This window comes from Lycium barbarum, chromosome 12, assembly GCF_019175385.1.
Source record: "Lycium barbarum isolate Lr01 chromosome 12, ASM1917538v2, whole genome shotgun sequence".
Lineage (NCBI taxonomy): Eukaryota > Viridiplantae > Streptophyta > Magnoliopsida > Solanales > Solanaceae > Lycium > Lycium barbarum.
In genome coordinates, this window is record NC_083348.1 from 71,012,472 (window position 1) to 71,032,266 (window position 19,795).

General features: G+C 36.3%; 2 protein-coding genes across 12 annotated transcripts; both read right to left on the reverse strand.

Annotated features, from left to right (window-relative positions):
• Positions 1-681: 681 nt before the first annotated feature.
• Positions 682-6,891, reverse strand: LOC132621374 (pentatricopeptide repeat-containing protein At1g06710, mitochondrial). Of its 8 annotated transcripts, none has more exons than XM_060335621.1 (7): positions 3,499-6,891; positions 2,748-2,982; positions 2,467-2,648; positions 2,283-2,382; positions 2,074-2,172; positions 1,030-1,275; positions 682-881 (listed from the first exon to the last, which is right to left on the reverse strand). In XM_060335621.1, exon 1 carries the CDS (start codon positions 6,780-6,782, stop codon positions 3,804-3,806), a length of 2,979 nt encoding a protein of 992 aa, XP_060191604.1. In that variant the 5' UTR covers positions 6,783-6,891; the 3' UTR covers positions 682-881; positions 1,030-1,275; positions 2,074-2,172; positions 2,283-2,382; positions 2,467-2,648; positions 2,748-2,982; positions 3,499-3,803. The 8 variants fall into 8 exon arrangements, with proteins under 8 accessions (XP_060191604.1, XP_060191602.1, XP_060191601.1 ...); XM_060335619.1 differs by having other exon boundaries at positions 1,030-1,344; XM_060335618.1 differs by having other exon boundaries at positions 1,030-2,172.
• Positions 6,892-8,880: 1,989 nt separating this feature from the next.
• On the reverse strand, positions 8,881-18,770 carry LOC132623016 (PH, RCC1 and FYVE domains-containing protein 1). Of its 4 annotated transcripts, XM_060337714.1 has the most exons (9): positions 18,280-18,748; positions 16,936-17,022; positions 15,644-15,733; positions 15,462-15,536; positions 15,138-15,332; positions 12,296-14,377; positions 10,417-10,563; positions 9,855-10,237; positions 8,881-9,190 (listed from the first exon to the last, which is right to left on the reverse strand). In XM_060337714.1, the coding sequence occupies exons 1-9, from the start codon at positions 18,328-18,330 to the stop codon at positions 9,070-9,072; spliced, it is 3,231 nt and encodes a 1,076-aa protein (XP_060193697.1). In that variant the 5' UTR covers positions 18,331-18,748; the 3' UTR covers positions 8,881-9,069. The 4 variants fall into 4 exon arrangements, with proteins under 4 accessions (XP_060193697.1, XP_060193698.1, XP_060193699.1 ...); XM_060337717.1 differs by lacking the exon at positions 8,881-9,190 and having other exon boundaries at positions 9,887-10,237; positions 10,406-10,563; positions 18,280-18,770; XM_060337715.1 differs by lacking the exons at positions 16,936-17,022; positions 18,280-18,748 and having other exon boundaries at positions 15,637-15,733.
• Between the last annotated feature and the right edge of the window lie 1,025 nt (positions 18,771-19,795).

The window sequence follows — 19,795 nt, forward strand, 5'->3', positions numbered from 1 at the left end:
ATAAAAAGTATCACCGTTGAATAAACTAATTTTGCCGTTTTCCAAATCAAGAACTGCAATTGTGTCGGAGTTGAAATGCTCCCAAATCTGCCTTTTTCTTTTCTCTAATTAGGAGTTACCAGATAACTCTCGTATTATTGCAGTTTGATCAATTTTGATCCTTAGAACCGGATCATAATACAGGTTCTCAGCATTCTGCTTTATTCTTCTTCTTTTTTCTGGTCTTCATAATTTGGAAAAACTAATTATAAATATCCAGACTTTGCTTTGAACACATAAAAGAAGAAAAAGAAAATAAACTGTCTTAGACCCTTGAAAAGAAGAAAATTCAAATCTGTATTGTCTTCTAAAGTTATTTCTTAACAAATGAAAGCGGAGCAAAGAGCTGGAAGTTACCGTTTTGTTGGGTTCATACCGGACGTCCTATTACTTATGAGGAAATTTGTTTGAAAAGTAACATTTGTTAATAATAAAAGTGGCATTATCCTTAAACTTTACCAACACACAAGAAATCATGCAACACAATCGATTACTTGTCAAGTAATTCATTTATCTTAGAAAAACGTTTGCAATTGAAATCAAACATGAATTGTCGTTTTTGGCACCTAATGGTGCTCACTTCACGATACTTATTAGCACATTCCAGAACAATTTCTTAAACTTTATGTGAACTCGAAATGCTTTGTGTACCCGAACATGTAGACAGACCTTTTATTCAATAACTTAGAACTCCAATAGTACAGAATCCAAGCAAGAATTTATCCTAATACATCAACTCCAATTACAAGGCATCTCAACGGTGGTCACTGGGATTACTAATTTACTACCACTAGATGATCATGCATCCATGGGTGAAACAGTCCGCTAGCTGCATCACTGGGCTGCAAAAAGAGAACGAACAAAAGGTGTAAACATATTTCAAATGTTGGCATACAAAATTGTAAGATTGTTGATATAGTTCTTTTACAAGTGAAGAACAAAACTAAACAAGCATCATAGTCTAAAAAATTAAAAATCTTTAGTGTTTACCTTTGTAGGAGAAGTAAAGATCCCAGCATATTGTTCAGGTATTGTCCCTTCATTATCATTTATGCTTTGAGAGTATTCAACAATTGGTTGTACTTCTCTTGGCATTGTGAAGAAAATACAACACCACTACTTGAAGAGATTCTAGTACCACCAACACGGAGATTTGTCTGTTTAAAAGTATTACTAGGAGCAGCTCTTAATCCCAAACATCTTTCTCTTCCAGGATGCTCTTTCCCTAGCACTTAACTGATGACATCACATGGAGAAATTTCAGACTCATCGATAGTAGTTTGACTCAATGTGCTGAAGTTTTTCCTAAACACATACAACAATCCAGAAAGCCTTTATCATGAATCAACATTTTACCCACATGAGAATAATTAACTAATAGGCAGCATATACTTAAAAGAGAGAAGAGTTTTCAATGGAAGAAAGACAAATTTAGCATTTACTACATAGATTTAGAAGGTTGCCAGCTTTCCATGTTGTGAATACTAGGAAATAAGAAAAAGATATTAACATCAAAGAAACAAGTTTTGCAAGTAAAATTGGAGGTGAGTCAAAACATTGACAGTGATACCTATACTTTGGCTTGTAAGAAGCACATTTGACTTAGCCACCAGACTCAGTTTTGGGAGAAAAGTGATAGGACTGGAAATTTAAGTACCAAATGAAACTTACACCATACAACAGAAATTTAGTCCTTTTAATTGTTTCTATTTATGATCTACATAACCATAACAGTTGCAAGACACTATCAAACAAGCAGCTACATCAGTCGCCTCTTTCTTTTCTTTTTCCTTGCTTTGATTTTGGCTCAAACACAAAGTCCTGCATTTCTGGAGCATATAGTGGAGCATCACAGACTACAAAAGTTTGTTCAGAGGCACAGAACAAACTAGAATTTAGTTCTACAAAGTGTAGCAAGAGCTCCTCAAGTAATGGACTTATGATCCATGTTGTTACCAACATTACGAACTCATACCAAGATGCAAATAATGATTCTATTGCTAGAAGGGATAAAGAGCAAAGAGCGCAACTTACACATATTCTCTTGCCTCCTCACTCACATATGATCCATTGTTTCTTATGCGTGGCAAGATAAAGTTGTGCTTATCAGGGCTTTATCCCCGAGTCAGCCATCTATTTATGAAAAAGTTAAGTAGGAATAACTTAGCTAAAGTAGAAGGAAATAGTTACATGATTAGCAAGTTTAATCAGTAAAGTAAAATAAATAAGGTAACATCTTTCACCAATTCAGCCCTTCTCAAGAGTTAGGTTTGGACTTTGGAGCCACCGGTGTGTGGAACTGTTTGCTTGTTCCGATTTTTCAGCATTTCTTTTACACATATTCTAACAACAAGATACCTCAAAGTCAGATATAAAAGTGAGCACACATATAAATACACATCTGGATTTAAGTGTCTAGATAAATACCTGAGTTTCTTCTTTGGCACAGTAGTTCACAAAGAAGTCCATTGATCCCGAGCAATACCTATTGGAACATTATCCATAATCTTATCTTTGCTTTTAAGTGGATCGTTGAACTTGTTCCACAACTTCTTCCTACTTGCAGCCTACTTCTTTCCAATAGAGTTTGTCATAAAACAAAAACGGGGCTTCAAAATTAAAAATTGGTTAGTTTATCTTTTACATGCAAACAAAAAATCCAAACGCATTAAAATAAAGATACAATTTTAAAAACATAAAGCTTATACCTTTATGATATTATCAAAGCAGTGGTTGAAGTAGGACTTAGGTAGATCAGGCCATTTATCAAAGCTAATTGGATATATGGAACAATCAGCTGCTTAAAGACCACATAAGCCTGTGAGAAGGCCTTGTGCTTCACCAATCGGTTGCTCTAGGTAATCCAATAGAGTGTCCATAGATTCTCCCCAAGATAAACTTAACACTTCTAGTCCTCAGTTTGAGCCTTTTGTGCTTGTGAATCTTCCATTTAAAAAACGAATTAGAACAATTGTTGAAAGAAGCAGAAATAATATCTATTGTTCAATAAGCAGAAAAATAGCAGCTGGCCTCTCTCTTTGTCTCGTATCTTTACTTTGCTTATCATTTAATCAGAAAGGAAAAAAAGTTCCCTATCAGTAGAAAATAATTTTCAGACCAGCAGGCCCTTGAACAGAATCAACAGAGCTATTTCATATGCCACAACTTCAATTACCACAACAACAACAACAAGAACTACTACAAGAAAAGGCAAGTGATCTTCCAAGAAAAGGAGTGTCACATACCGAACCAGCTTTAAAACACAACTATGAAAAGGATTTTTTACTGTATGTATGGATACAAAAACAAACACCATCAACTACCAAAAAAAAAAAAAAAGGACATAGTGCTCTGATTTCTTATTGATTCTCTGATCTATACTCCGACACGAGATGGTGCCAGATTACCTAATTCAAAACAACAAAGGCAGAAAATGTAAATGAGAGGAAGACACATTACCTATTGCATCTACACTCCAATGATGCATAGACTCATGTCTATGGAGCTTATGGGATGGTGCCGCCTTTGAAGTAACCTGAACGGAAGAAGTCGGTTATGTTGTGGCCTGAAATGAATGAGTCGGTTGTGCTGTGGCCTGAAATGACCGAGCCAACTGTGATTCCCGCAACGTCGTGCAATTTGCGGAGGTTACCAGTACATTCCTCAAAAGAACCTTCGCAATTTGCCCCCTTTTTTTGGTAATGTGCCATAGTTTGCGAGAGCATCAGCTAATGAGATAGTCTCAAGGTATCATTTCTTGACTTCTAAAGGAGCTGAATGGTGGTTGATTTCGATGCATGTAACATGTAATACAAACTCTCAGAGAGTTCAAGTGCATTCTCCCATTTATTCACACTTATTAAACCCTTAATGAGGTTAACAAAGTCCGTCAGCTCCGGAACTGCACCTTTCTTTATCATGTCCACGTATAATTCAAATGCCAGATCAAGTTTGTTTGAAGCAGAAAGGCACTCAATCAAAGAAGAGTACATTTTCTTATCAAGATGTGGAAATGGTGAAGATGATGATATCTCTTTAAGTAGCTCAACGGCAAATTCAAGTCTTCCAGCTTTTTGATAGCTATCAATTAGAAGCCTATAAACTGAAACAATTGGAACGAAATTGTTACTGCTCATGTCCTCTAATAGACCCAGACTGATTAAGTAGTCTCGTCTGAAGCCTTCAATAACCTTAAGATGGCTGGCCATGTGTTTCGGCCAACTTATTTGTTTCATTTCCTCTAGGAGTTGGAGAGCATCATCCAAAAGTCCTGCAGCACAACAATGCTTTATTGCAACTGAATAGGTTATGTAATTTGGCGCACAACCCTTATTACCCATCCTCTTGATGAGTTCAAGACATTTATCCACTTTTCCAGCTTTGCCAAATCCATCCATCATTGCAGTATAGGTCACAACATTTGGATGACAACCCTTTTCTTCCATCATCAACATTAGTTTATAAGCTTCATCTATTTTACCAACTTTACAAAGGCCATCTACCATCTCTGTGTATATAACAACATTTGGGGGGCAAGAACTCTCGAGCATTTTAGACAAGACTTTTACAGCAAGATCCAAACGTTTATCCTTAAATAGCCTATCAATGAGAGAGCTGTAGGTGTAAACGCTCGGACTATATCCACACTCTGACATTTTAGCAAATATCTCCTGTGCATCATCTAGCTTACCAACCTTGCAGAGCCCATCGATTAATGCATCATAAACAATATGATTTGGCTCGCATCCTTCTGCTAACATGACATCCAAAAGATTGCGAGCTTCTTTCACCTTGTGTGCTTTGCACAAACCATCAACCATAGCTCCATATGTAACAACACTTGGCTCCTTATTACCATCATCAAGATCAACCTTGAAGTACAAATCTACTTCAGGGGTATCTAAACTCCCCTTCATTCTTGCATAGATCTGGCAAGCCTTCTCTATGTGTCCAGCTTTACAGTATCCATCAATCAAAGCAGTGAAAGTGACAATATTTGGGATGCATCCTTGCATTAACATTGATTCAAAGAGCTCATTTGCATCTGAAATTTTCCTTTGCTTGAGGTAAGCATGGATAATAGCTGTATAAGTCACTACATTAGGAGTACAACCCTTTTCAATCATTTCATTGAACCAATTACGAGCCTGTTGAATAAGGCCAGATTTACAAAAGCTATCAATCAAAATTGTGTAAGTGTAAACATCTGGAACAATTCCATTTTGCTTCATTTCTTGGAACAACAGGAATGCCTTGTCCACTTTGGAGGCATTACAAAGAAAACCAATCACTTTCGAGTATGTACTGGCATCAGGTACAAAACCTTTATGCATCATTTCCTTAATAACACTAAAAGCGTCCTCATATTTTCCACACGCACAGAGGCATCGAGCAAAATTGGCCACATTGACTTTATTCAATACTAGTCCTGCAGTCAGCATTTCACTATACACATTTTCAGCCAATTCTAGTACATCCTTGGTTGGTAACTCCTCATTGCCACAAATACCACCAATCAATATGTTGTAAACTACGTATCCTGGCTGACAGCCACAGCCTTCCATTTTTTTGAGCAATTTGTAGGCATACCAGTAATCTCCTGATATGCAATATGCATGTACAAGAGAATTAAATATTTTCTGACCTGGATAACAACCTTCTGAAATCATAAGATTCAGAACCCTCTTGACCCAACCAAGTTTTCTCCCGTTTAATAATGCACAAAGCAAAACTTGATATGTTACACGATTAGGAATACACGAATTAGTCCGCATTAAGTTGAGAAAATTCATTGCTTCTTCAAAGAAGGAACCTTCACATAATCCTGAAATCATATTAGTATAAATAACTGTATCAGGGACAAACTCTTCCTTGTCAATTAAATCAAGGGCTTCTCTCCATTTACCCACTTTGCACAACGATCGTGTAAAGCTATTAATCGTTTGCTTATCCATCTTAAAATTCAATGCCGACATCTCCTTGTATATTAAAGATGCAGTCTCCAAGTTATTTACTTGTAGAAACACCTGAAGCAATGCATTATAAGTCGCCCCCGAGGGCTTGTAACCGGAACCCTTGAGACTCTCTAGCTCCTGTAGTGCTAAATTCCACAACCCATTCTTGCAACACTTCCTTATCAACACATTAAGCAACTTTTCAAGCACTTCCCTATCATCTTTTCCTATATCATGAACAAAATGTTCTGGTAGACCATTGTTTGCATCACATCCTATTGCATCCAATAAAGCATCATAAACAGATACATTATGCACATAACCAATTTGTCTACCAGCCCACTTAAAAAACTTCACACCTAATTCAGGGTTATGTATATTTCTCAAAACATCAACTACTAAACCAGGGTTGAGTTTCTCTCTAAACTGCCTAAGTGCTTTCTCAGTTCTATCTCCAAACCCATCATTACAGTTCCTAACAGCATTTATAACCAATAAAGCATCATTATCCGGAAACTTACCAGTCTTAGTTTTGGAGTTAACTGAACCCAAGATTGAATCTTGCAAGAAACCCAATTCTTGAACTGAAAAAGATGATTCTTTTAACTTCTTTTCTTCTTCTTGTGGAAAATATTGGTCATTTTCTTGGAATTTCAACTGTGGGTCTACCAATTTATCAAGGGTATTCTTGTTGCATATGAATCTTGAAGATATTTTCAATGGATGAAAAAGAAAACAAGTGGAAAGTGAGTGAGGAAGAGCATACTTGAAGAAGAGCTTTATGGTCATTCTACGGCAGCCAAGGGGTTTAAGGAGGCGCCGGACGACAGCCGTGGTTCAAATGACAAGTGAAAGGGCATTGCATATTTCTTTACTAGGCCCGGGAATACTAAAAATACCCCAAGTCAAATATAATACTCCTATTCCGGTCCATTTTAATTGTCATGCTTACTAAGTAATTGGTTTAAAATAATTGTTATAATTAATTACTTAGTTTTTATTTTTTCCATACTGAATAAATGTGGAGAGCGATTTATATAGTGAGAAAGAGAGTAGTATCAAATTTACATTAAAGAATAAATAAGAATAATTTTGCCACACCTATTTAATTAATGTCTTTTTAAGGAGGGTGCAAAAGAAAAACATGATAAGTAAAATAAATCGCGTGGAATATAAAGCAGTACAATAATTTTGTAGTTTCTTTTTTCATTCTATGATCTCCAATATTGTCTAAGGAAAAATAAATCATAAAATCACTCTTAAAATGTCTTGATTTGGGGACCTAAGCATGGTTTGTATTAGCCTCCTCTTGAGGCTCCCCTGCTTCCCTAATCCAACAATTTTTATATAATCAAAAAGCATTTTTACCCTATGAACCGTATAATTTTTTGGTGAAGTGGATTCAATGAAATCCATTTATATATAGTTCCACGCCTGAGCAAGTACATGTGAGAGAGAGTGATTGATAGAGAATATGCTCAACAAGCTAAAGAATGTGTCTTGAGTAATTAAATAGAGAGAGTATGCTCAGCATCCTAAGAAGCTGGCATGGAGCGAATTGTTTAGTGGCTCAATGATGTTGCGTCTCAATAGAGTGAATTGAGAAACAAAAACGTAAAATATTTTTTTAAAAAAAAATAGAAGAATTTGACTCTGATATCACATGAAAGAATTTGAGCATTTCACCCAGAACTACAAGCCTACGAGTAAAAATAGCCTAAGTCATTATAACATTATGATAACATCTGTCAATTTATCAATTATTTCTTATTAGCATATGAAAATATGACCTAAAAAAAAATATTAGAACACTTATTGGAACACTTATCACTCCATGAATCCCAAAAATAAAATGATCAAGTTCGGAACACAAGCATCAAAACTTTTAATTTTCTTATATTGACCATCAATTTCTTAATTGTTGGAATAAAATTTACATATTTAGAAATTATACAAAATAGTCTAAGTCACAAGCATTTAAATTAAAACATTTTAGAAAATGTTTGCATAAAAATCATCATTTAATAAAAAGAACCGTTTGACTTCTCAAATAATAAATGGGAAAATTTCATAAATATACAATTTGCTCACTTACATTGCAAAGCTTTAACCCATATATACACATATATAATATTATAACTCATATATCCATATACACTCATATACAATATTATAACCCATATACACCCATATACCCATGTACAATTTCATACAATATTATAGATACACTCATATACACCCATATACAATATTATACACTATTATACAACAAGAATACTATAACGATGGTCGTCGGAGTTTGTTGTTCGTCGAAGAAAAATTGGTAAAGACAAGAACATAGCAAACGTTGGTGAGGAAGGGGGAGGGACTGAGCAGCGGCGTTGTGGTCGTGTGGCGTCACTGATGGTTGTGATTTCACCGTCGCTGGTGGCGTTGTGGTGTTGTTATGGTGTTGGGGGTTGTGGTTCATCGTGGGTTTTGTGCTGCTGCTCCGATTCACGGGGGCTAGAAGCTCCTCGCCGGAGCAGCGAAAAGGACAAAAGGGGGTGGTGTTGTTTCAGCGCAAAGGAGGTGAGAACGGAGGGCGGCGGTGTGGTTGTTGATTGGAGGTGTAGTTTGTGGTGGCGGCTTTCGTCCCGTGATCAACTCTGGCGGTGGCAAACAACGAAAAACAGAGAGGGGGCTGCTGGTTTGGAGCGTCGCCAGAGCTCCAGCGAGCGTCGGCGGCAAGCTCGGACAGAGAGGATCGAGAGAGAGAGAGAGAGAGAGAGAGAGAGAGGTGACGCTGGGAGCAGTGAGGTCGTGGGTCATTTTTTGAAAGATTTAGCAAAATGAGTCAATTTTGGTAGCATTGCCATCCTAATTGACATAGGGTGTAATTATCTCATAATAAATAGCAACCTTATATGGAATGAATGTAGTAATTATCTATGATAGTCCTTCCATATTCCATTGGCAATACAAAATTGCACTTTCCCCTCACATGTTAAGCACATTAAGTGATTAAACACCTTCTCTAACATTGAACCACTATTGTAATCATGTTCAATTTACATTGGGAAGAAAAAGGAAACTGCTACTTCTTCAGCGAACCTTGGATCAGATTTTCATATCCTTCAACATCATACTTCTTGTAGACAGAAAGCTGGTTTTCTTCCCACCACTTCTTCGCTTCCTTCTCAGTGAACTTTTTCCTACTGCAAAATTCAACCAAAATGCATTTGGTAAGCAGTTTAACATATTAACAAAGGATGCTGATCATTGACATAATTATGACACAAGGAAGGTGGATCAAGAATTAAGTCAATAGATCTCCTTTGGTCAAGAGGTGACTTTAAAGTGATAGAGGTTTTAACCAGAAGACTTAGTAAGAGCTAGCATGGGTGAAAAGAAAGTCGGGATAATGCAAAAACATCTTTATTGGATTGAATGCGCTTTTGTGATCAATGGCAGAAAAGAGTTAACGTGGATGCAGAGTAACACTGTGTGTGTGTGTGTGTGTGTGTATAGAGTTCAAGCTTAGGACAGTAGGTGTATCCGCACTCGCTGCTAAAATACTGTATTTGCCCTTGCACAAGTGTTAGTTCCCTCAACTAGCAAAACACAATTAAACCAGAGAAACGAATGCTCGGAGTTTTGAGCTCAATTTCAATTATTATGGTATTATTTACAATGAGAAGGAAAAGGAGATCATAACTGGTAATATTCTTACAGCATTATGATTAGCTTAACTTTCATGTCTAACATTTAAAATCATGAGGGAACCCTTCCTTCCAATTTGTTAGCCAATATCTTTGTTCAAACCAGAAATGCAGTAAAGGTGGAAAATTTTCATCATAAAACTTAAGAAAGGAAATATACCTGAACCTGACTCGCTTGAGTCCCTTCTTTCCACTTGGCAGCACTGTCAATGTAATGAAGACACCTTGCTGATAGACTTCCACCCACTCAACTTTTGATGTTCTGAGCCCAGTTTCCCCATGATCAGCAGATTCTTCTGCTGATCTGGACTGCACATTGTTTTCTTTGTTATAGAAGGATCTTAAAGTACTGGAGAATACAATCGGAGAACCACATAGGCTATACATGTTTCTCTCTTCTGCGTTTGCAATAGGCGCACACGTAGGCACAACAATTTGGTGGTTTTGGCTATCTGAATATGTTGATGTAGAGTGCAGTACATTTGCAAAAGCCTGAACATTAGTTTCTGTTCCAGCAAAAAAGCTTTCTGACATTGCCTGAAGCTGCAATTAGCATTAACAAGTTTCAGAAAAAAGATGAGGCATCCCACCGATGAATTGCTGTCAGAATCACTTCTTCTTTTTAAAATTTTGTGTCACTGGATAATAGACTGATGCATATTATGGAATAGATTGTTTAAGAGAAGGAGACAGCCAAACGAATTAACTCACAGAATAGTTACCCTTGATGTCAAAGCTTTTATAACGTCTTTTGCTGCTTTACTCTTGGAAGCTTCCTCTTTAGCCACTGCCCAGGCTTCTTCAACTTTTTGTTCACTCTCTTGAATTTTCTCTTTTCTTGTTTCACATAATCTTTTAAGACTTTCAACCTACAGTATAATCAAACATTATATGAAAAGAGAAACATCATATTTCCATCTAATTAGCTTGACAGGAGAAGCAATCTTCTGCTTATCTAAAGTTCTTAGGGGTCGTTTGGTACGAAGGATAAACATAAATACTCCTGGGATAAGAATTTAACAATTCCTTATCCCTTATTTGGTTAGTAATCATGGGATAAGTTATCCCAGGAGTAAAAATAGTGCTGGGATAACTTATACCTGCCACAAGGTGGAATAAGTTATCCCAGGATAAGTTATCCCGGGATAAGGAAGAACCCTCTTCTTTTTAGAAATTATCCAATGTATAATACTTTTAGTCCAACATACCAAACAGTCAATAAAAAATAACTCCAGAATAACTAATCCCAGCATAACTTATACCAGCGTAATTTATTTTTTAACCAAACGACCCCTTATAGTAGAATGCTAACACACTTAATGACACAATAAATGCAGTGTCCGTGGAAAAAGAAACGTACATGTGAAAAGCATACATATTGAGAAAAGATACAAAAGAATTTGCCTTTTCATCAATTTTCTTCCCCTCTCATAATTTCCCTTCAGCTTATCATCGACTTAAATTATGTAAAAACTAGAAACATGCTGTGGCAGCACATATGCACCATAATTTAGTGCACTATTTCTTCTTGGAAGTTATGGTCTTGAGAAGAAAAACTCTACTCCACACACGAAATGTATTAATACTTCCTCAGATAGAACTTTGCTTCGAGGAATGAATGCTAGTACAAGATAACATAGTTCTTTGCTAAAAATAGAGCTGAAACACCTGTAGCACCGCTCGAATATACAGTTTAGCAAACTGCTGACTACAAAGTGTGGCTCTGCAATTTGCTAATTAATCAAGAATGAGGTTCTTTTAGAGACCAATGATTTTCTTGATAAACTATAGCCTAAGATCATCCTTCCTATATCCGTTGCTACATATTGACTCAATGTATTCATCTATTACACAAGCGGGAGCATCAGTTGACTAAACACAAGAATTGCACTATATGAGTTTCTTACGAGTGCTCAAGTGGAATAACAACATTAAAAAAGGAACACTTTTTACTCTCCTGTTGACGTGTTCTGGTATATGGAAATCAAGAACGTAGACAAATTGGCAAAAGCTAGTCTATTCAAAGATCTATACCTAATAAAGAATGATACACTGTGGAAGCTAATTGACCAACAAACAGCTATTTTTCTAGTATCTATGAGATTGTAATTGTGTGGAGAAACAAATTTTTTTGGGGAAAAACACAGACAAAATATTATCAGCCAAGTGTTACAAACTAACACGTTAAGTAAAAGCTTATTGCATCGAACTTAGCCAACACTGACACACCAAGGTTATTTGGATATATAACTTTTTGGCCAAGATTTTGCTCACGTATGGTCTTTATGGCCTTACTTTAGGGATCAATGATTAAGCAAAAACTACCTGATTTTTTTCTGACAATGTTTGATAAAAGCCATTTGCAAATCAGGATTTCTCACACAGCATAATGTAAGAGATAATCACGAAGTAAAATATCCCAGCAAATTGAGAAAATTGGCAGGGTAAGAACCTCTGTTAAACGTGAATCTCGCAAACTATGTGAAATAAACATATTGGCAAAGAAACATTTATGAACGGAGAGAGAGACGTGCATCAACACTTAACAGTAATTATAAGCAATTGAATCATGATGTAAAAAAACTGGATATTAGAAATTACCTGAGTTCTTAGCTTGCAAACTTCATCAAGCAGGATCTTGCCTGATTCTAACGAGTCTTCCTCCTTAGTTAGACCCGTAGTGGGGACAATTTTTGATTCTACGGGAATCTGCTGCAAATAAATTGGAGAAGCTGAAGCCAGCGAATTCCTCGCATGAGGATTTTGGGTTTTCATATGTCCTCCATAGTCTCTTCTAAAGATTTCAGGACAAGGAACTTGGCCCCATCTTGGAAAACCATCCAGCAAGGACGTAACGGGATCAGAGAACTGTCTACTTCCACCTAAACTGTTGACAGCCCTCCTGTCAAAGCATTGATTGTTCTCACTTAGATACTTTTTTGTTGACATCATTCGACTTGATGTAGTATTTGCCTCTTCACGCTCTACTTTCTCGCGAGTAAATGCCTTTTGGGTAATCAGTAAGGGTCTTGGACTATGATTTTCAATCTTGGATGGCCTGCTTGACCGAGCAATCCTCTGAAGTAGGTAAAAACATGGATCACATACCCGAAAAGCTTTAGTCTTGTCAGGGGCCAGAGAGGCGTTGGTGATTTTCTTGCTGCAGCATGTGCGGCAGAAGAGAAGGCCACAATTGTAACAGTTTTGCTTCTTCTTTGTAATTCCAAAAGACATGCTACATCCTTTGCAAGCTGATTGATCAGTACTAGATGCAGATTTGTGCAAACATATTGCTGCTGTATTACTTGACCCGCAAGCAATATGTTCCACCTGCCTGTCTCTCAGTGCCTCAACTAAAGTTGGCCAATTTCTATCTTTTGTATCACCTAATCCTAACTGTCCATTTGCACCTTTCCCCCATGTGTAAACAGTTCCCCTTGATGTTAGCACAGCCACATGATACGATCCCGAGGATATCTCTGTAATAAACTCCTCTCTGAGTTTGCCTTGCACAAGCACTAATGATTTGTCTTTGGCTTCTGGACTGCCTAATTGTCCATGCATTGCACTTCCCATCGTATAAACTTTTCCGGTGCTAGACAGCGCAATGGTTAGGGTGCTTGCACAGGAAACTTGAACGAAATCATGATCAACAAGTTTTGCCACACAGGTTGGCAAAAGCGTTCTCTCCTCACCAGGATGACCAAGCATTCCTTTATCTCCGTCACCCCATGTAAACAGCTTCCCACCTGGATTGTTAAATTTAAGACGATCAACACTGATTTCCACTACAGCAGCTGTATGCCATGGCCCACATGCAACACATTTGACCCACAAACCTCTAAGCGACTCAACTTCTTTGGGCTTAGCAACACTTTGGAGATTTCCATGACCAAGAACCCCAAAAGTTCCATCTCCATAAGTAAATAATTTTCCAGATGTTGATACAATCGCTGTGTGCCATTCTGCACAAGCAACATAAGATATTTTTACACCATCCAAAGAACCACATATTCTGTTTGGTAGCCAATGGCTTCTCTTCTTTTCTTCGCCTGCTGACTCAGCACCAAAAGAGTTGTCCCCCCATGTGTACAATTCACCAGATAAGGTTAGGGCACATGTTTGATATTCCCCACAAGTGACAGATTTTACGCGAACCCCGTTAAGGGAGTCAACCAGTTTCGGTCGTGCAGTGTCCATATCGAGTTTATGCCCTAGCCGTCCATTCTTTCCTTCACCCCAGCAAAAAACTTCGCCCTGTTTGGTGACTAAGGAAGCATGACTCCTACCAATGGATATTGCTTGTACATCAAGCATCACAGTGGACTCGAGAAGTTTGGGTGACAAAGCATCCAACTTTACTTCCCCATCCCCTAAGGACCCCCCTTCTGCTCCTTCTCCCCAGATAAAAACATCCCTCAGTACATTTTTTCCAAATGGTCTTGACTCATAACTGGATGGCAAAAGTGGAACAGTTTGGATTTCAGTCCCAGCACAAGATGCTCTCTTCTGGCTTAAGTCATCTGGTTCAAAATATGACGAACATGATGTAACATTATCGATTACATGGTGCACACTTGATAGACTAGATTCTGAGAAGAAGCTTTCAGAAGAACATGATAAGCCATCAGTGAAACACCTTTCTGAAAATGACTGAGTGGGACTCCCCGCTGAGCTGCGAACCTTGATGAAATAAGTATATAACATTTTTAGATTAATGGAAAATTAAGGATGTATTTTTTTATAATTTTCTCCCAGATAGGAAAGAATGTATTTATTACATTTCTTACAATACATAGTCACCGAAGGACAGAAAATATAAGAAAGACAGTTCTAGAGAAATGAAAGATCGAAATGCAAGTTTCTTTTTTAGATCGCCGAACTCGCAAAAGAAAAGTAACTGATATCAAAGTACAGGAACAACAGCAACATTTAAACACAATGTAGAATATGACACCGAACCACATTACGGAGAAGCACAAATGAGTAGTGATTAAAGATTTCATACGGATTATGAAAGATTTTACTTAATCAATTACATACTACAATTCTCGAGATTGACCATTGTCTATAAAAAATTCTCTCTCTCTCTTATGATTTCAGCCATTTAATATCCCCAGCAATGTATATTTTTCTGTTTGTCCTTCACAGGTTTTCGAACAGACTTGTTAGTTGTTACAAATTCAGCGCAAAGTCCACCATTTCACTCAAGGAACATGTTCTAGATTGTGTACTGGAACTAATGGAATCGAAATCCATTCACGTAAGCCAAGCGATAAAGCTACTAAAGCAATATCAATCCTAGTTTCCAGACAAGATCAAAATCGTAGGACATTCTGAAGGTTGATGAAAATTGCACACAGGAAAAAATAACGGTTACTTAATCAGTTAATCACCAGGTTAAGCATTGAGAACTTAATAAAACAAAGACAGATTCAAGAACCTGAGAAGGTCTGATTGTCTTTGATGAAAGTCCAAGATTCTGTTTCCTCCGCATATAACCAGCTGGACTACTGATGCAACTGTGTGCGCCTCTTTTGCTTTTCAGGGGATCCACCATTCTATGATGGTGAGTCCTGGATATTACAGCTCTCAAGCCTACAAACCAAGTCTCAGCCTGCATTTTGTCCTTGCAAATCTGAAAATGAAATATAAAAAGAAAAGAAGCAACAAATTTTATCAAAAGGATAAACAGCACTACAAATCACGCATGCTTGTACTGTTGTACAACATCCCTCAATTAAACTAGCAGTAATGGACAATTTACCAGATCAAGACTACGCTCGCCATTTCCATATATAAGTGATATACACTGACTTTCCATTTCAGGTTGAAGAATTACCTTAATAGAAAACAAAAAATTCATGTCAAATAAAAGGAAATTTCACAATTTAAGAAATTTGAGACAATGTCATGTATATTCATATGTAAGGTAGCCTCACTGCTTACAGTACTTTGGCCGCGGATGATATTTGTGATTGAACTTAACTTCAGTTGGTTTTCCTTCTCACCGGAGTACCAAATCAAATAGTTTTCATCCTGGAACAAAGAAAAAACCATATACTTATACCAACAATAATTGAAACATCAAATGGAAATGGTTCGGCCTGAGGTGTGGTGATACAGGTCTAACCTGCTTTAGATGAAAATAAGAGTTCAGAAGGACAAACACACACTTGATTTCCTCGGCGGTCCATCTCAAATTGGACATAGAGACACAGCTTAGTCTTTGGAAGAACATATTAACCTTTATTTAAGATCAAGCACCAAGGGTTTACATTTTCATGCTTTTCAACCTCTCCATGAAATGCAGATGCCTAGACTACAAATCAGAAGAGGTTTAAGAGAGAGGAACTTGGTATTGACTCCATTTGTTAATTATAAAATCCTTACTTGTTTGATGGAAAGCAACAATCATCAACCCTATATCAAGCTAAGAATGCAACCCATAACATTAATTTCAACACTATTTATGCTAAAACATCCACAGTGATATGTTTTGGCTTTTGACTACAAAATAGTTCCACGTTTCTCCACATGTCCCAAATAACTCTTTGCTTTTTTATCCGAAGATCAGACATAGACAAGAGAAAGACGATATGTAATAAAAGAGGTAAAATTTGTTCGACTACACGCGAAGGACAGAGATTGAAAGTTTGGGATACAAGAGAGAGAATATATCATCTTGCATGTCTGATTAATAATTAGGAGCTTGAATCATAGTTTAGTGCACAATTTCTATCCAAAAGGCAGTTTCACATGCAGATAATAACACTTCCAGTAAAGAGGACCTTTGCCAGTCTCATTTTTAATTCAATGTCAAAACAATTTGAGTATTAATAGTTTATGCCAAAAAGAAGAATTAATAGAGGTCTATATAGAATTCAAATATGCAAGGGTTTACGGTCTTTGTAGTTCTCTAGTTGGGGAAGATCATCAATTCTTCACAATCAGGATCAAAATAATAGGAGATTCAGCAGAAGGTATAATTTGGTTCAGCTCTTACTTAAACTTATCACAAGAATAGGACTCTCAATTGGGCTGTGCACAAGTAAATGCAAAGCCATATGTTACAGCGAAAACTAGAGTAATCAATTGTTTCTCCTTTTTTGACAATGAGAATAATAGCTTATTCAGTAATGTCAGCCAATATAAAATTCCAATCATTATATTACTCCATATTTGTTATGACAATTTTACTTGGTTAAAAGGCAATGAGATATGTTTGGTTAAAAATTTACCGCAGATAACCTCAGAGGGTAGAATTTCGGCTTTCCTCTTCTACCATACTTCAAAAGATGTGCCCCCTTCTTCAATGAAACTATTGCCTGAAAAAGGGTAAAAGATGTTAGTAGAATAAAAATTTCTACTACTTGAAAAATCGTACCAATAGCAACGTGACCCTAGAGAGACAACAAATGAAGGGGTGACATCAGAAAAAACATAGTTTCTTGCTATACAATTACCAAGAGATTAACAAAAACAAATGTTAAACCTGCAATTTAATCATATGCTGATAGAAGACTCATGAGACAATAACAACAACAAGAACAACTATGCCTAAGTCCCAAAAAAATTGGGGTCAGTTATATGAGACAATCATCAAGGAAGATAATATTGGTGAGCTAACTTAAGCTAGAAGAAGATTAAGGGTGTAGGTGAATGACCAAATTAGAGGATATAAATTTTTTTCAAGAAACTAAAATTAAAATTTTTGACCAACAGTAAAGTGAGGGCACATGTTGTGCTTCAAAATCCCGGAGTTTGGACATGGCTACTGCTTTTCCAAAATGTCATAGAATTTTCTTTTGATCAGATCATTAAGCTTTCTATTTGTCTCAAGCCAACAAGAACATATGCATACTTGATACTTCCATCAAAGTTTTCACCATAACTCTCTGCAAGTTCTGTTATACTATGGTATGTATCAGCCCTCTAGACCTATATTATGCTTTCTCTTTTTTTTTTTTTTTTTTTTTTTAATTTCCCACCAGGTGTCTAGTACCCACATTGGAGACTTGATTTAATCCGGATTCACGCTGCGTAGGGCCCATTTAAGGAGAACGCTCCCTACCAAGGATTTTTCCATACCCATGATTCGGACCCAAGCCCTCTGCTTAAGCAGCCCCATCCGCTGGATCACATCCTTTGGTGAGGTATATTATGCTATAAAATCGTGAAAAGAAGTCTTAAGGCAATCAACTTAAGGCCTGATGTACTAAAGACCAGAAAAGATTCTAGGAGGAACAGATACTATAAAACAAATAGTAGATAATACAAATAAAAGAATGACACAGACACATTATTGCTTCCTCATGGAACAATATAACAGCTCTGAGTACCTTGATCACACAAGTGAGCTTATAAAAAATATGACCTTTTTCCCTTGTTAGTTAACATTACTAAAACTAAATTGCCCAGATGATCATTTGCTAAGGCCAACAAAAAGAATAAAAGAAGGGAATACAGCAAATATCAAGAACCAGCCCCCCAAAAAAAAAAAAAAAGTTACTACTTGACAGAAGAATTAAAACTGAAGAAATCAAAGCAAGAACAGAAGGAAAAAGGTTCAAAACTGAAATAACCTGTTCAATAGCTCGATCAAAAGGAACAATGGTCAAGTGTTCTTCACCCATTATCCCCAAGAATCACATGTAAGTAAAAGGGTCAAAGCAAAAAAAAAAAAAAAACACAAGAATGACTAAGAAAACAAGAATGTGAAACAACTGACAGATGAAGCAGCGGAAGTGGACTTTAGTTTAGTTTCCTCAGTACAAAACCTTAAAGAACATAAATGTATTTAGGACTAAGAATTCTGGGAAGACCCAAACAATCCTAAGTAAATTTCTAGTGGAAAGAAGTTAAAAGGCTTTAGTAGTACTTGAAACAAGTGTGTGCCAAATTGATATGAAATGAACAGGACTAGTACTAGTTGTTAAAGAAGAGAGAGAGGGGAATGAAAATGACTTTCCTTTAGACTCATTGATGTGATACTACAATGAAGGCTCAAAGTCATCAACCAACTTCTTCTTTTTTTATTGTTTTTGGGGTTTCTTTATGTTTATTTTTATTTATATTTACTGTTAAGTGATTCTATTCTTCCATGATGACTCTTCCTTCTCTTGGGGCTTCGCGCATACACACAGAGGGAAATAAAAATAAGAAATGGTTTCTGAACTAAACAAGTTGCACGTGTGTAAAGTACGGACCTTATAAATTCCATAAATACATGCACTTTTAGTCCATGATTAAGTTCTTTTTCTTCTTTTCCTGTGACATTTTGCGATTAGAGACCCAAACAAGTTTTTTAGAAGGTACAAATGTCAGCAGTTGATATATACTTACTACAGTAATAAAAAATGGACATTAACAATAATTTTTTTTGATAAAAACAAGTGCATATAGAGTTCAAAAATATTTATCAACCCTTGATGATGTTTACACGAAATTAAATAATTTAATACATAGCGTCAAAAATTTAAAGATACAGATAATTTGGTCATAGCTATATAATAATTACATAGAAAAACATATACGTATCTTGTATGAATCAAAGATTTGTCTACCTTTCATATCATGCAAAAATTTTAATTTTATTATAATTACTCCAAAAACTGCACTCTCATTATTTTGCTTTTTTTCCCCTCCTTTTTTTAAGACATAATAAAAGAACCTAATTAACTCTTTGGTTTCGTAGGAAATATTTTGTTCCTATATTTGGTTTCCTTCAACAATATGAAAGCACGTATGCCTTTAATGAATGTTGAAGAAATTAGACTTTTGACAATACTTAAAGCAATTTATATGTCCATGATTGGATATTTCTAAATAAGGTTCAGTTGATTTGTTTTTTTCCTTCTGGAAAACCGTAAAGTATGGCCTAATTTTAGTTATTGCTTGTAAATAGGGGTTGATATCTCTTCACATAAGCTTTTTTATTGCTTTCAAGTTTTCTTTTTTCTCCTTTTCTTGGAAAGGAAAAAAAAATCAATTTTCTTATTTTTAATTTGACTAACACGTTGGCAATTCGTTTTGATGAAAACCTAGCAAGTGAAGTTACAAAGGGGAGAAAGAAAGATTCCGATGTTCATACGTACAATG